At 35.2% G+C, this 17,958-nt stretch overlaps 1 protein-coding gene across 4 annotated transcripts in view; it reads left to right on the top strand.

Moving 5' to 3' along the window:
• The window catches only part of Nmdar1 (glutamate ionotropic receptor NMDA type subunit 1), a 158,237-nt gene that overhangs the window by 350 nt on the left and 139,929 nt on the right, over positions 1-17,958 (top strand). For all 4 annotated transcript variants that reach the window (XM_085824072.1, XM_085824077.1, XM_085824083.1 and 1 more), the window contains exon 2: positions 15,069-15,362. In XM_085824072.1, the coding sequence (XP_085680198.1) occupies positions 15,105-15,362 (258 nt within the window). In that variant the 5' untranslated portion in view covers positions 15,069-15,104. The remainder of the gene's footprint in view (positions 1-15,068; positions 15,363-17,958) is intronic.

The raw sequence follows: 17,958 nt of genomic DNA on the forward strand, positions 1-17,958 counted from the left end.
TTTGAATATTCTTAACAAAGTATCTTGGTATGAATTAATTTGAAGAGAAAGATCTCATGATAAGTGCAAAATATGTTACTGCATTCAAGATAATTGTGAGGTAAAAGTAAATATACCTATAAAAAGAATTACATGCATTGTAAATGATTATTTTGTAGCCGTGGTGCATTAGTAAAGGCGTTAGATAATGTGCTTTATTAATGACAATAGTGGTATAAATATTTACAAAAGTTATTAATTGAGTGTATTATATTATTATTGCAAATAATATTTAGAATTACTTTATTATATTTCTTAATTATTAGAGGTGTACCCGGGTAGCACCAGCGGAAGCGAAATTACAATATAGAAATAAAAATATACTTAATATTCTTTGTAATTCTTGCAACTGCCATTTCATCAATTACGTAAATCTGAACAATTTCTTACATATTCCTTCTTTATTTTGACAGTTCCAGATTTACTTTCAACGCTTCTAAGAATGAAATCACAGAGTAATTTAAAATGCATATTTCATAATTTGATGTGCAAATGATGGTATTACTTAAATGCTATTTCGGTTGTTTGTTTATGTTGGCTTGATCCACACTTAATGTGTGGAATGTGCGGCATTTGTTGTCATTATTAAAAAATGCATAGACGTTGATGAACTGTTAAAATAGTACATATGCGAATGTTATACAATGGTTCACATTTGTTTTCGGACACTTGTGTTTCTGAAGTTTATTTGCAAAAATCATATAATTTATAGTAAACAAATGACTTTGATTTTTTCTTTTACATTAATTCTCGCTTAGCTGCTTTAACAAGTGTTTTTTCGTAAACAAAAACGTTGAGAATGTTTCTTAAAATTAAATCAGTTATTTTAAAATATCTAGAACGAATCCACATAGTTATTCGAACACTTAAGATACATATTTAACAGATAACAGGACACTTGATATCTGGCTGGGTTCTTTAGCTAAAAACGAAATTTTTGTGTGTTTTGATTAGATTAAATTAATTTTTATTTTCCCCCTCACTTCTCAGTCAAATTTACTTTTAAGTGAATTTTTGAAGAAATATTTCACTTCCTTATTCTCTTCTCCAGTTCACGCTCTACATCAGGGTTCCCAACCTTTTCGTCCTCAAGAGCCCATTCTAGAATATCTGTTGGACGGCGGGCACTATTTACTTTTTCAAAGTCAATTTATAGTTAGATAGAGTTAATAACACATGCACATAAAAAAAAGTGATCGGTCGTATTTCGTTCTGTGCTGGTATCTATGTTGGACTCAATTTTGTATTTCATTAACATGAGAACACTTTCACATAGAATTTTATTGAAAACTAAAACATTTTTATTGGCACACGTTAAACGATCGGCGGGCGATATGGTGCTTGAAAGCATAGGGTTGAAAATCCCTGCTCTACACATATTCAGTGGGGTGTAATTCAGAAGAACAAAGGGCAATTTTGAAATTTTCACAATACCTTAACTAAACATTTAGAGTTGTATGTGTTAAGATGAATATCCTGCTGTAATTTAAATGTTATTTGCATTTCAAGTTTTTGCTCAAATGTGCCCGGGTTTTCCTTCAGAAATTTGACGTATTTGTACTGATCATTAGACTTTCTATAAAAAATTTTTAAAATTAATTTCTGTAAAAATTAATTTCAAAAAGAAAATATCTGCGAAATATTTTTCAAGATATTTTACCTGCACCTTTTGTTGTTTAACAATAAATAACAATAGACTGTTGTTTAAGAATAGCTTGTAAGGATAAGTTTTACTAACGTTTATTTTATTTTAAAACTTTGCTATCCTCTCTTATTTTCAATTTCCGGTCAGAATAAGCGCGATTAGTTTTGTTTATGCAAATGAGTTTTCAAACTGTTAAGTATTTAAGATATGGCTTTTAGCCAAAAGGAAGGGTTAGAGGAAGACTTCTCGCTGCCTTACCACACGCGTGTTTTCAGTCAATTTCTGTCTGCCTTTAAGGCCAGAACTTAATTTTTGCTAATACGTAACGTACGCTGATACGTAAAAGACGTACTGTAGTTTCCTGCATTCTGTTCACTACACAGGTTAAAAGGGCAACCTTCACGTTACTAGTCTTTGTAAAGTATCTAAGTTTAGTTTTACTTCTTATTTAGTTAAGTTAGTTTTACTTCTTATTGAGTTTAGTTTTACTTCTTATTGTCTACATTTTAGACTATAAGTTCTGGTCTTTGTATCCCGAAGTGCGGTAACTGCTGTAAACTGTGAGAAATAAAGGGTAATTTAGCCCTTCTCATCCTTGTCGTATCATCTACACGCATGAGCATAGTTTCAGTAAGTTCCCTCCTCCCATTCGGGATTTGCAGATGTTTTCCAAAGGATTAGAAGGAATAGAAATCCTGATAAGCGAACAGGCTCTTCGGATTCAGTGGTGTTTGGTCATGCAGTACTTTTTCCATCGGACTTAAAAGTTTTATATTTTTAATAAATTTCAAATATCACATTATTCCGGTAATATAAATCTTTACTTACTGTAAAATTCACAAAATAAGGCGTAAGTTTGGTGCTCTATCGTTGATGAAAAATTCCTTTCCTATCTTTCGGCTGTTTCATTTATATGAGATGACGATTCGTCTGACAGTTACAAGATAATTTGAAACCGATATATTGAAAAGATAAACTGATGACTTGAAAAGGTATATTGGAAACCATTCTACTTCAACCGCAAGCAAGCAGAAGCTAGCCTTGCGACATCCAAAAAGAGGCGCCACTACACGTTTCTCTGATTTTAGTCAACCACATGAATTTTTATTAATAATTACGCATTTACAATCAAATATTCGAAAAAGAATCAAAATAAAAAAGTATATAATGATAGAAGTTACGCATAATACAAATATATAAGTGAAATAGAATGAAATTAAGTAATAAAATGTACATATATCTAGTCCAGGCACCAGAGCCCTTGCGACTGCTCCGGGCGGCAAAGGCAAGAACGATGTATAAGCCTTGAACAGTGTCGCGCCTGGCCTATGTCTATTTTCAACATTTCTTTAAGAACGTCTATTATATGACTTTCTTTAGAATCGTGTTGTTTAATTTATCAAACAGCTCTGTGCAAAGCTATGTTGGCATTAAACTCAAGCTCCGTTTATTCATCCGTGAAGTCTAAGAACTCATAAACAAATTGCAGTGCTTAGCTACGGTCATTATTGTTAGTTCTTTATTTCAGTTCCATCTTTACTTCTTCTGTGGGTTTCTATTGAGTTCCTGTTACTATTTTGATATCAAAAAATCCCGTCGAATACTGAGCATAGCATAACACATTCGTTTCATTTATTGTCTTAACCCTTACTTTATAGTTATTGCATAAAATCGTAAATGAAATACTTAAATATATAAAAAAATTAAAAAAATTCTCCATCCATATGTTGCAATTCAATGTGTGAATACTAAATTTGTGGTGTACCTGATGTGGGCCACTCATGTATAAGATTTGGAATGGTAAAAGTTGCATTTTGTCATATGTGTGATCATTAATATAATTGTTGGAAAGTTCGCAAAACAATGAAATGCTCAACTGAGTACACAGAGAACATTGTATTAAAAATGAGTCATTTGTAGTCTTACTTTATGACTAGTTTTCTTGTTAATTTTTTGAAAAACTTGTATATTAGTTGCTGATCTTTTATTCCGAATCGTGATATCATTGCAACGGGTTCTGAAACAATTATGTGAAAAACACCATTATATATGCAGTCTATTATAGTGTTTTTATTTTTTGAATCCTACACTATATTTTTGCGCGTGCCTTTTTCCTTTTTTTCAGAGTCACACAAATAATTGTTCATTTCCAGGATAGCTTCCCCAATTTCATCAATTTTATCGATAAATGAATCAAATCGGCCCATTTTTAGAAAAGATTCTAATGAGAGAGGAGGAAGACCAGACCAAACTTTTCTAATTCTCTGTCTTCTCCATTTTTTCTTCCTCCTTCCCTTTTTTCTGCAGCTTTAATATTTTGGATATACCCTTTTTACTTCCTTGTACGAAGTATCGTAATTAAGAAAAATTCCGGGTACTATATTTCAACGAAAATATCAATTTTGACCTCTATCGAATGCAATTTAACGATGTTTCTTGCGTGACATCTGTACATAAGGACAGAATAAAGGACTCGTTCACCAAACGAATTATAAAACTGATTTAAAATGGATTCGAGATTTTTTTCGCAGTGTCTGTACATACATATGTATCTCGCATAACTCAAAAACGAGTAGCATCAGAAAGTTGAAATTTTGTATATAGGACTACTATAACATGTAGATGTGCACCTCCCTTTTTGGTTGCAATCGGCCGCACCAAAAATATATAAAAATATGTATATGTATACCCAGTCTGTTACTCTGCTTAGTGAGCTCAGATTTTTTTATTTTTATATGTTGGTAAATTGCGCATTTTTTGCTTTAAAAACGATTGAATTATGTTGTTCTTATCTTCCGGTTAAGGTTTTTATGCCTTTAGTAAATCTGTATGCAATATTTGTGAAATTATCAACAATTTAAAAGTTGTTTAAGTGAGGCTAAGCCTAATTATTTTTACATAGCAGCCATATTTGTTTACATTTGAAACTTAGCAGAATAGTGGATTTGTAGCCAATTTAGAGAACCTAAACTCCGTAATAACAAAGGTAACGGCTTCTTTTATTAATGCGAATTAAGCCGTACTTAAACCCTTCCGGAATTTATTTAAGGAAATATGTGTTAAGGACTTACTTCGTAATTTTTAATATAGATATTTTGAGTTTTTATGTATTTTTGCCTTGTCGCGAAGTGAGAACTGAATTAATTGAATGAGAAATACTGAATCGTCTTCGAAAAACTGCTTTTTTTTTTTTTTTTTTTTTTTTTTCGTTTTGTTTGTTTAATTTCTTTTATACATCGTTTTAGATTTATTATAGTATCGGATTAGAACATGTGACAAAGATTAGATAATTTTTCAGATGATATAATTTTTGTGCATTCTGAGTTATAAAATGAATGAGATGTAACGCTGTTAAGTGAACCTAGTGCCAGAGTGCCGGTATGGTAAACAAATATAGTGAATTTTAAAGAATGCATTTATTCTATTGTGGTTTATGTGCTATCGACGAAATAGATTGAATTCAATCCAATAAATTTATATGAAATGCAAGAAAAATGCATATAATTTAATATTCCGTACAAGGAAGTCATGTGGTGTACACATCAGATTTTTTAAAATAATATGGAAATATTTGAGCAGAAATAACGAAAGTAAGAAATTTCACGCTTTGTGTTGTCCTTTAATTTGTAAATTTCCACTTTTAGCCTGAAAAGAGCTAGCAGTATTGAAAGGAGATAGCTCTTCTTTTTAATGATCCAGCAATGACAGTATCCATTGAAACTGCATTCTTGACTGGTGCTTCTTTTTCCACTTAAATGGATTCAACATTTTCACTGTTCTATCGCGCCGGCTGTTTTCGGCAGAAATATAGGAGAAGAAGTGCATTTAATAACCTAAGTTTCTAATTAAATCACCACAATTTTAATCCTGCTTAACTATAAAATTACTACTGGTAACGGCCATCAGTTTTACTGCACTGTATATAAGTGTTTCTTTTGAAACACTTATATACAGTGCAGGAAACTTAGCACTTGATCCACAGAATTACGCTACTTCTTAATCTGTTGAAAACAAAACACATGGATCTGTATGCAAGTTATTTTGCAAAATTATTTTAGTGATATTTTATTGCTTAGCTGCTGAACGGACAGAATTATCTTTTCCAATTTCCATAAAAGCTTTTTTTTTAATTTCCTTTCCTTTTATCCATTGTTTTGCAATTAAATGTATAATACCAAATCTTGACCATCCTAATAGTGAGCCACTGATGTTCCGGTGTTGGTTTTGTGGCATACTGCTTCTGGTTTTTCTTATAATAATTTAAACAAATTACGTACCGTAATTTATTCGAACACAAATTAATCTTCAATCTAAATTAAAATGTCATTGCTGCTGTAAACAATTTTTCAAATATTCGTGAATTATGGAATTCCTGAGGAACTGTGGAGCGTTAGTAAAAATTCTATCTCCTTATTCTGAAAATTTGTATAACTTCTTACTTTAGTTGCCTCCAGGGGAAAATGAGATAGGTTTGGTCACCGTTAAATAAAGTTCTCTTTTAGAATTGATATTCAGATTCGGCCTGCGCTTTTTTAATGAATAAAACACGCATAAGTGCTTTACGACCTTTGTCCACGGTATTAATAATATGCCTTTCGAAAGTGAGCTTTTCATCCAGAATGACTCCTAAATATTTAACTTGAAATCATAAATTACTGCTATAATATTAATTATTTAGGAGTTAAAATATTTAAGCTATGTGCAAATGTCATTTAGCGGATCCGATGTTTTTTTTTTTTTTTTTTTTGACTACTATGGAAAACTTAGCAGAGTAATTTTGCAGCATTTATTCATATTTTTTTCGTGGCAGTCAGTAACAGAGAATGACATTCTTTAGTATTGTAATTGCTCTACTGCTTTGTGGATCCCCGCCTTGTTTGATCATCTTAATATTTGAATAGAGAAAAGATATTCTGACCAAAAAATTTTCTGTAATGTAATAGCTATGAGGAATTTTAATAACAGTTAAAGGACATTTGCAGCCAGTGGGTTTAAACAGGAAGTCAGTGTGCTACACTTTTCAAGCATTATCAGTGACTTCAGATTCTTGCCGTCAAATCTGTCGTCATGTCTATGGAATAATGTGGTACATTTAGTTAGATATTTAAATTTAAATTAATCGAAGCAAAGCCATGTCCACTAGGGCTGTTGGTCCCGAGTGCCTTATCAAAACATATTTGTTATCACGATATTCTTGTTCATATCCGACTGAAAGTAAAACAGCGGGGCATTGAAAATTGGGTCCCGTTATTTGTTGAATACAAATAGTGCGGTTGTATTAGGACTTTAATAAAATTTCAAGCAACAACAACAACAACAAAATAATACATAGTATAGAAATAAAGTATATAAGATATACTATGAAATAAATAAGAACTATTGCATTCAGTTTTATTTGCCAATTTTGATTTAAAATTCGCCGTTTTTAGTCTTTAGGCGATATGGAATATTGTCAAAGCTAAAAAATTGTTTTTTACTGGCTAGTGCATTTATTTGAAATCTGAAACTTAGAAAGTTTTTATATATTCTTTATCTCTTTCTTTATAGTCCACCTATTGTCTTTTTATAAAAATGATAAAGTTTGTATCTTTTTTTTTTTTTTTTTTTTTTTTCAAGGAGAAGCGCAATTACATATTATTAGAGACAACCTAGATTCTTCTGGGTGTCAAACGAGTTGTCCAAGAAGTCAGTGCAGAGGAGTCAAATAGGACGGAAAGTATCCCGCTTAACAGCCGCGGCAACATCCAGACAGAAGAGCCGCGGCAGACAGAACAGCCGCGGCAACATCAATAATCTTCGATAATCAACATATTATTAGAGACAACCTAGACTCTTCTGGGTGTCAAACGAATTGTTGTCCAAGGAGTCAGTGCAGAGGAGTCAAATAGGACCGAAAGTATCCAGAACAGCCGCGGCAACATCAATAATCTTCGAAGAATAGAGGATTTGGTGCGAGGGAGTTAAATCTATACTGAAGAGCTTGGCCAAAATAGCAGGACAGTCGAAGAGATGGTCTGGGGAAAGTTGTGTATCAGTAAAGTGAGGACAGCTATTATAGTTTCACTGGCCATCAGAGAATATCTTCATTCCCTTTGTCAAACGAGTGTCCTGCTTGATTAAACTAAAATCAGTGGCGCAAAAGCCCTTAGTGAGCCATGGCCTTCAGTGCTCTGATATCTGACTCCTTGACCGTGGGTCCGGGGGTGCATGAGCGTATACATCCTTGGTGGTCAGCTTGTTGTAGGATCCCAGGTGTACAGACCGCAAGCCAACTTGGTACTCATTTTATCAACCCACTGAAGAGATGAAAGGCTGAGTCAAACTTGCCGAGCCAGGGGATCGAACCCGGACCTGTGCTGCTGCTGCGCGACGTGCTGTTGGGCCTTACCCTGGTTTTATTACTTTTCTCATTTCGAAAGGTTGAGCTTAAGAGGCTCATTTTCCAACCTTTAACCGCTTGAGTTCCGTTAATATTTTTTTTAAAGGATATTATTGAAAAGAGCCAAACGATGCCTTAGCGCTCATTCGCACCATTCGCATTATTCTCGATTCTCACTTTTTTGTACCCATATCAATTGCGTGTCCTTATCAGTTTTCAGATAAAGGGATGTTATCTCCATAGATTATTTTAAAGAAAATAGATAAAACAAATAAAAGAATGTTGCCACAAAGTGTTACCGTCATGCATTATTTTTTAAGAAATAATACAGCAAATGAAAAAAAAAGGTGTGGCAACATAATTAAAAGAATGTTCCCACAAATGTTATCTCCATGTAGTGTTTTTTAAAGAAATTACACAGCGAATATAAAAAAAAATATATGGAAACACTTAACACTCTATCTTGTATTCACTATCTAATATTTAAAGGCAGCGTATCTAAAGATATATTGTTTTTAAATACTTAGTGAAGTCTTCAAAAAAAAAAAAAAAAAAACTCTGGGTCTCTGTGTTACGCTACCATGTATTTATTATGCATGCGATAGGACAAATGTAGTCATAACGCAAAACATTAAATCTCTAATTTAAATCTTCCACATAGCCTCGCAAATAACTAGTGCTCGGAGTACTGCCAGTCAGAAAACTTAAGATTTTAATACATATTAAAAAATAATGTGTAATTGCTTAACAAACTTAAAAACCTCATACTCGCAAAATTAGAAAATTCTAAAATTCATGAAATTAATCGCGGAAATTCGCACCACGATAAAGTTGTTGCCCAGTTATAAACCATATGAATTAGTCGGTTTATTATAATCATTAATGATATTAAAAATAAAATAACGATACAAACTATTAAAAAGTAAATATAATGGTTTAAAATCTCTCACTTGGTTAAATACAATTTTAGTTTGACTGGTAAATTAAAATTATTAATGCCCCGTTAATGGCAATACATTTGAAGAATGACGGCTTGAATGATAAAAATGCCAGGAATTAATTTAAAAAGAAATTTAATATGACTCAAAGAATGGAAACAAGTCTATGGATGATTCTAACGTCATTATGAGGCTTTACATTACATAGTTTAACATGACATTACACCTGTGAAGAATCGTATGATAATTCAAGGCCCATGAGCTAAAGGAATTTGTTGTATGGATAGAAACCTAAACTAATAATTCACGCAAACATCTAATAATATGCTAGCAATGTTATCAGGATCAATGTTCCGTTTTACCTTCTTCGGGAACATGCAAGGACCTGACTCGGAACAGAGAGCTTACTAAAGCTATGTTCAAAACTGTGGGAAGTAGACAGGATACACAAGAAGGGTATACAAAACCCTTTATTTTTCTCTAATTACAATAACTTCCGTACTTCGGAATACAAAGACCCGCTACTTGGGGTCTAACGTAAAAATATAAAAATAGAACTAAACTCTAATTTAACTTTAAAATAATAAACGTGGAAGATTGGCCTTATATTAACAGGAAGCCGTATGTAGTACAGAGAACTGTGAACACTACAATACGTTTAAAATTTATCAAGTGGATTAAAACCTCTGGCCTGGAAGGCAACCAGCAACTGCGTAAAACTTCTAAGGTAAGCGGCCTGCTTCGACTCACTGCTTCCTCTCTCTCGCTTGGCAAAAAGCCACAACTTAAATACTTGGCGTTCGCCAGACAAATTTTGCATAAAAACATTAACGCTTATAATTCTGGCCGGAAGTAGAAAATAAGAAGTGATAGTAAAGATTAAAAATAAAATAAACGTTAGTAAAACTTAAGATCCTTACAATGTAACCTTTCCACTCGCTAAGATTGTTTGCAAAGCCCTGATGATACAGCATACAGAAGGCCACAGTAACTGTGCGAAGAATAAAATAATAATAAAAATAATGAAAAAAATCAAAGAGATATAGATAAAAAAATCTGAAATGGTTCAGATTTTCACATCGTCCGAAAGATCACGTTTTTACCTGCGGTATCAACTCTTCTATTTTTGACAACGGACGTTAGAACTGTTTGGACGATTGGTTTCTATGTAGATACTCTTCGTTGTTCAATTTCATCTATTGTTATTGCCTAACTTTCTCAGTCGTTTTTCACGAGATAAAACCTTTTCCTCTTCGGTTTGCTGACGTCGTGACATTTCTTTATTTGCAAAATAATACGGGCGTCAAAAGTGATTCGACGAAAAACTGATGTTCGAGATTTATAGCCCTTTCAAACTAAAAAGGAAGGAAATTCTATATAGCAGCACAGGAACGAATCAGATGAAAAATGATTAAAATCATATGATCGATAAAATACCAAAACTTCCTATTTACAACTTTTCAAATGTCATATATTTAAAACAAATTGTAGAAAAATCATTTAACAAATATTTTTCTATCATACTTGTTTCAAAGAAGGGCTTAGGGATGGTTGGTTTTATGTTCTGTGAAATCATTAATATAAGGGCGAGTCAAATGAAAGTGAGCCAATGCGAATATATGACAAACAGAGTACTTTATTTAAAGGTGGTCTCCATGAACATTGAGACATTTATCCCATTGACAAATGAGCCGCGTGATCCCCGTCTCATAAAACTCCTTGGGCTGTCGATTCAAAAAGTCTGTAACCGACTCCTTCACGACGTCTTCCGACACGAATCTGGTACCCTTGAGATGTTTTTTCAGTTTCCCGAAAATGTGAAAGTCGCATGGCGACAAATCTGGGCTCTATGGAGAATGTTGCAGCGTGTCCCACTTGAACTTTGCCAGTTGTGTCTTAACCACATCAGCGACGTGGGGACGAGCATTGTCGTGTAGCAAGATCACACCATTCGTCAATCTTCCAGGTCGTTTGTTCTTGATTGCGACACGCAGCCGATCCAGCGTTGCACAATATCGCGAACTATTGATAGTCTCTCCACGTTTAGCAAATTCAATCAGTAATGGTCCCTGACGATCGAAAAAAAAAGTCAATAGCACCTTTCCCGAGGAAATGACGCCTTTGCTTTCTTCGGGGGTGGTGAATTCAAATGTTTCCACTGTAAGCTTTGCCGGCGTGTTTCAGGTTCGTAGTGGTGGCACCATGATTCGTCTCCGGTCACAATTGCAGACAAGAAGTCGTCACCCTCATTGTGATACCGGATGAGATGAGTCAAAGCAGCGCCGAACCTCTCCGTCTTCTGGCGGTCGTTCAAAATCTTGGGTATCCATTGAGCACACAAAAGCCGATAACCGAGATGATCATGAATTATGGTGTGAACCGAACCGTGACTGATGTTCACACGCTCTGCCAGTTCATCGATGTTTATCCTCCGTTCTTGTCTAATCAGCTCATCAACCTGTGCAATTGTGTCGGGGGTGATTGCAAGGTGGCTTTGGCCCGGTCTTGGATCGTCTTTGCAACTTTCACGTCCTTCTCTGAACCGTTTGCTCCAACGCTTCACAGTGGCCAATGCGATGCAATGTTCACCGTACACAGCAGTCATACAGCGACTAATTTCATGTTGGGAAACACCGTCAGCTGTCAAAAACCTGACCACACCACGCTGTTCCTCTTTTGGAGCGTCCATTATGTCACGCTACCGTCTTCAACCCAGTATAAGAGCGCCTTAAAGAACTTTAACCTCACACTTTCGCGCCACTTTCGTAAATGAAGGCTGTCTCTGTGCTACGCGCATGCGCCGCAGATGATGGACCGAACCATTCTTGCTGAGGAGGGGTTGGCTCACTTTCATTTGACTCGCCCTTATATATTATAAACTATAAATTTTCTGATGTCAGATTTCAAAAGTACTGGATATATAATTGAAAGTATTGGATATTTTAATGATCGGAAAACTGAATGATTTTCAGGAAAACGCCAAAAATTCTGCAAATTAACCTGGGGATTCGAAGATAATTTTTTCGAAAGATTTATGTTTCGTTCAATTCGATAATGTTAAGACAACATTCGATAATGCTAAGACAACATTCGATAATTAAGAAAATAATTATGAGAGTAAAATCCTTAAAACATTAGTACTTCGAATTTAGATTCATGATTCCTGTGATAATGTGATGTTGACCTTAAGTATTCCGACCGTCAAGTGTTATTAAAAATGCAGTGAAAGCTCCATCTTATCTGTGACATGTGTTATATCTGAAAATTTTAGTTTTTATAACTATTAAATCGAAAAAATTTATCCTGGTCACGGCACCATTGTTAAATCTAAAAATTTTTGGGTGTGTGTTTTTAATACCTTATTCCTTTATAACTTTAACTTAACTGATAACTTTGCTGACTGTGGTGCCGGATAAAATTACTAAAATTAAAATTAAAAAAAATATTATATAATTCAAAACAATTCTTATTCATCAAATATCAAAAGATGAATCAAATAAACAATAGTATATCATATCTATCAATCAATCGTATAGTGGTAGTACACTACAATTTACTTTTTAGGTTTGCGTTGTGAGTAACCTATGTAAAAGGAAATATCAATAACTCCAAATTCAATTAAACTCCATGTTTCTTAAAAGTCTCCCGGCTCAAACAAATGGAGGGACATGATAGACCACCGTAAAATATACACAACATAAATACACAAATGCAATTAAATTTTAAACACACATTTATTAAATTCTTGACTATTTTATATAATTAAATAATGGATAACTGATCAGTAATACATATTTTTCTAAGCAAGATAACACATAATACTACACCAAATTACAGCTTACATTAATTAAGATTAACATTATTTTTTTTTCAAATTAAGTAGGTGTAACAAAATTTAATCCTCCAAATAACAGGTTCTTATTAATTAGAAAGTAACGTTTTTCTAGCTCACAAAATTCAGTTGGTGAAACAAATTTTAATCCTCTTAAACTGGCCTTCACTTGAAATTATAAATAACTTCTCAATTTTTTAACTGTAATATTTAATTTATATAATCAATAACAATATACGGGTAGATAAATCATTATTAACTGTTCTGCATTCGGGAAAACTAAGAGAGAGAGACAGAGAAAATATACTTAAAATTTCACTCACAGATGGAAAACAGTTTTTCCTGATTAGCAGGCTCCTTAGTGTCCAATCCACATGGAAAATGAGCCAAGCCCATTACAGTCTAATAATTCTTCAAACAGCCAGGAATCGCTTTAACTGTCCATTAGGTGGGAACCAATAGTCCAATTCAGAAGGATCTTTTTTCAATTCAATAAAAGGTAGCTGAATATACACCAGTTTTAGCACAATCACGTGCATCATCGAAGCGTCGAGGCAACATTTATGCTGAATGCTTCGGAAAAAGGCTCTTGGAGATTAACCGGCGATTCAGGTGAAGAGAGAAAACCTGTGCTAAATTTTCTTGGTAGATTTTTCTCTATACATCTCAATCAGCTCTCAGTAAAAATGCTCTTTGCAGCTCGCACATAGTTCTCCATACATCACGCAGGAAAATGTTCCTTGCATCTCGCACAAAACTTTTAAATATCCCGCAGAAAAGAAAACAGTACCCAGTCCCTCTTGCACAGGAAGCCTGCAGCAGAGCAAAGCGCCCCACGATCTTTCTTTCTCTTTCACATCGCGGCTGCTCAAAATTCACTCAAATCAAACTCGGCTACAACCATCACCGCAGCCCGCTTATACAAGTCGCTCGCCCCGCAAGGGGGGAGCCCCGCAAAACTTTCTGCTTCTCCTTTTCCTTTTCGTTCAAAAATCTGAATCAGAATGATCTCTAGCCTGGTGCAAGCACCCAGGAAATCTCGGTTTCTCCGCCTCTGTGAGTTCATAGGCTTTCAAAAAAATCATAAAATTAAACCTTACCAATCCCGGAATTTTATGTTATCTAAATTGAGAAAATGACACACCCATGACGAATCAAACACCAGAAAATCTGACAATGAAATCCGAAAAACATCTGCACTCATAACGTGAGAAAAAAAAATAGACCCCCCAACTAACAAGCGAAACTAGCTTTTACGAGTATCCAATTATCTAACTTAGTACACCTCCCACTGTCTTGAAGTAAGAAGACTGCAAACTTTAACAAAGCGATTTCCGTTTCCCACGCAAAGAGTTAAAAGGGCGACACACGACTCCCAACTGCCACCATTGTTGGAAAAGGCCATAAACCAGATGTGTGTCTTCGCAACCGTCTCTCGCCTTTGTCACAATTCCAACTCAAGAATAATGAGTTAAATAAAACCTTAAGAGCTTAAGAATACTTTTTTCCAGATTAAAATACACATGAATACAAATAAAAATATTAGAATAATAATAACTTAAAACACATATTAATAATTGAAATTCGCGACATAACATATTCCTATTAGAATAATAATAACTTGAAACACATATTAATAATTGAAATTCTCGACATAACACATGTGCCGACTACACGAATAAGCTGAAAATAACGGCGCCTACAAGAAAGGGTTACGGTTGTGTTTTTATTAGGATAATGGATTTTAAATTTGCAAATTTAGTCTAAGCTTCATAGATAATAATGTGTAATAATGTCTATTACGTGCATGAGATAAACTGCTGCCTACCCATTATAGTCTAGATTTCTCCTCGTTGTTCAAAATCACCACTGTGAGTCCGGAAAGGATACAACTCTTTGAAGAAGGATAAAACACCTTTCAGAATAATCGGAAGAAGGCATTACAACGTAGAGAGTTACTTTGAATAATAAAATGATTTTAAGTATGTAAATTTTCCATCTTTTTGATCATTCCTTCATTCCTCGTCATATTCCGCCGCTCTAATAAAGTAAAAGTAATCTAATATCACACTGAGACACTTACGGACTCCCCTTGAGAATCGGTTAATCGGGTTTTGCAGGATGTAGGCTTTTCTGCTTCTGACTTATCCGATATGCATACACACAGAAAGTAAAACTCTTCATTTTATTAATATGCATTCGGCATGAAGCTTAAGACCATTCTATTTCTTGCAGGAGGACAACCGGTGACAGAAACTTCAACAGCCAACAATGATCACGTTATGGAATCTTTTGCTGCTGTTGCTGGTTCAGGCATGTTCGGCCCGTACCGACGATCCCCCCCGTATCTTCAACATAGGCGCCGTCCTAGGCGGTGACAGGATCGCCAACTTCTTGCAAGCCATTGAGGATGTGAACGGGGAGATGAACATGCCATCGAAAGTCAGCCTGCATGGAGTACCACTGCCGATGAATAGGAATCCCATCAGGACCGCGCAGAACGTGTGCGAACACCTCATATCATCTCAGGTATAAAGACAATTTATCTCTCCTAACAAAACTATAATAATAGTCGTAAGATAGTGACATATAAAAATGAAGAATGGGACAGGATCTCACATGTACCATTGTATAGGAATACTTTAAATCCATACAAAGCATACCATAACATCAATGATATGACGGATTATAGAAAAGATGAACAATAGTGAACAAGAAAGGAATCCGTATAATGCAATGGGAGGCCTTTATTCAAAAGTTAGTTTCGAGCACAGCAAGGCAAAACATACAAACATCCATGTGATGGGCAGCTGGAAAGGAAAAAATTGCAGTCTTTGAAAAGTAATATTATCACCTCTGACTGTGATGCAGAATGTTTATCGTTTATTCAGGTTCTATATGAAGTCTCTACAAGGTCTTTAGGCATCACGGTCCATTTCATTTTTAATGGCAGTCGCATCTGCGGAACCAACTGACAGCTGACGTCGTGCTGCTGTGTTCTTCCAGGAACATTCTGTACGTGTTTGATTGGACTAAGGTAGGAAACATATGGGTCAGTTTATAAGATATTTCTCCCACATTCTTGGTTTGCCTTCGTGGCGCAGCGGTTCTGCACGCTGGGCCGGTATTCCAGAGGTCCGTGGTTCGATTCTCGGCGAAGCCGATTGCTAATTTTTCATCTCTTCGGCTTTTCCAATAAACCTAATGTCTCTACAAGTTTATACGGCAAACATCTTCACACTTCATTAGTTTAGCAACAGTTGCTGTAAGATGAAGTATAGTGTTGTCATTTATGAAGAACTCAAGGCCGCAACCCAGGAAAAGAAATACTTGAAACGAGAGAAGCTTGGTGCGATAGCGATCACTGACTGTGTAGAGACATTAGGATTTTTAGAAGCAGGCAAGATGAAAAAAATGAGCAATCACCTTCGCCACGGGATCAAACCACGGACCTCTGAAATACCGGCTCAGTGTGCTGACTACTACACCACGAAGGCACGCTAGGAAGGCGGGAGAAATACCTTATAACCGTAACTCCTGGGAAGACAAAACTCACAAGCATTATGTATTCGCGCATAAGAACGCTTCCATGCCCTTGGACGATGCTACAAGTGTGAGTGTTTGTTCCGTGCTTGTTTTAGATAGCCAGATGGTTGGAATGATTATAAAAATGAACTGGCTCTAATCCGTAAAGAAAAAAGTCAAACCCATTGCTTATTTCTCCAGTCCATGCGTTTCCGGCAGTGCAGAAATGTATAGACGATGCCTAACGCCTTGTAATTTATTGCTCGTGTCTTATAGCCGTTATCTATCGTCGATCTCTCTAAAAACTCCTAATTCAAATTTACCTGTGCAAAATCTCCGATAGCGCTACACTGCAGTTACATTCAGAAAGCGCGAGCCGGAAATATCATGCTCCTCTTTTCTTGTCCCTTCATCTTATACGTTCTTTCATTTAATATAACTGAACATTTTGGACTCTTGCATCTGACAAAAGAAGCTGCTCTAGCTTTGAAAGCCTACTATCTCTCCTCGCTTTAGGACAAAGTAATGGACCTCCACAGTCATGGTTGCTCATCGTACTAAATCTTCGAACAGCTGTTCCTATCGTTCTAGTTTCTAACATAACGCTATTCGTTTAATGTTATGCAAGTATAATTTCCGTTCGAGTTACTGATTAATTAATTAAGCAGGAGATAAAATAAATCTGCGTCATGTTTAAGGAAAAAGGGAATTTTGCTTAAAGGTGCCCATGCCTTTATATATATTACGTTTGCCGGTTTGTTCTTGCTTTTCGTGAAGTTCCTTTTCAGTGGTACGAAAATGTGAAGCTTTCTGTACAAGAAGGTAAGATTTTTGTACTTTTCGTAGAATTTTTCAAAACTCAGTCTCGATCTCGGCTTGAAATAAACCTGGCTCTCCGTCTTTCAGTGACGTCGTTGGAACCCAAAGTCTACAAACTGATTTCAAACAAGCATGAACAAATATCACACTAAAAATATGTAATACATAAATTTTTCATTTTTTAAAAATAATTGCTTATAACGTTGTTGCCTTTAATGGGTGCGTTTCACAATAATAAAATAAAAGTTTGTTGATTATTATTGTATAAATGTATATACAATTTCTTTTTTTAAAATTCATATTAGTGGTTCGCCAAATATAAAATTATATATGTAGTGGTCCATGAAGTTCTAAGGGTGACGATCGCTGCCTTAGCAAGTCTGGTGGTCGTCTGCGCCTCTTCTCCTCTGCCAGCTATGCTGTGTTAACCGCAGATAACGGTTATCTCACGCCGACTATTTGCCACATTACTGCTAAGGGAGAAGAAATATGTTGAGGAAACTTCCGCCCTTTTTTATTGGAAAATACAAGATCGGTCTATTGTAAAATACAGTCAGTCAATACAGTTTTAAAATACGAGTGTTGGAACTTTAATAGTGGCAACACAGCTGAGAAAACGCTACGCAACAAAACCAAACAATATCGCGTATACCACACCTAAACTACATACCTACCTTACCTCTCAGCAAAAAGACTCGTCCTGCCTATGTCACGCGCATGCGGAGTGACACGAAGAACGAATCCTTGTATTAGCTCGCGGTCTAAAGTAAGTGTTGTCAGG

The sequence above is a fragment of the Stegodyphus dumicola genome, chromosome 1 (assembly GCF_044657685.1).
Source record: "Stegodyphus dumicola isolate Sdum_Otavi_A_Nest chromosome 1, ASM4465768v1".
Classification (NCBI taxonomy): Eukaryota; Metazoa; Arthropoda; class Arachnida; order Araneae; family Eresidae; genus Stegodyphus; species Stegodyphus dumicola.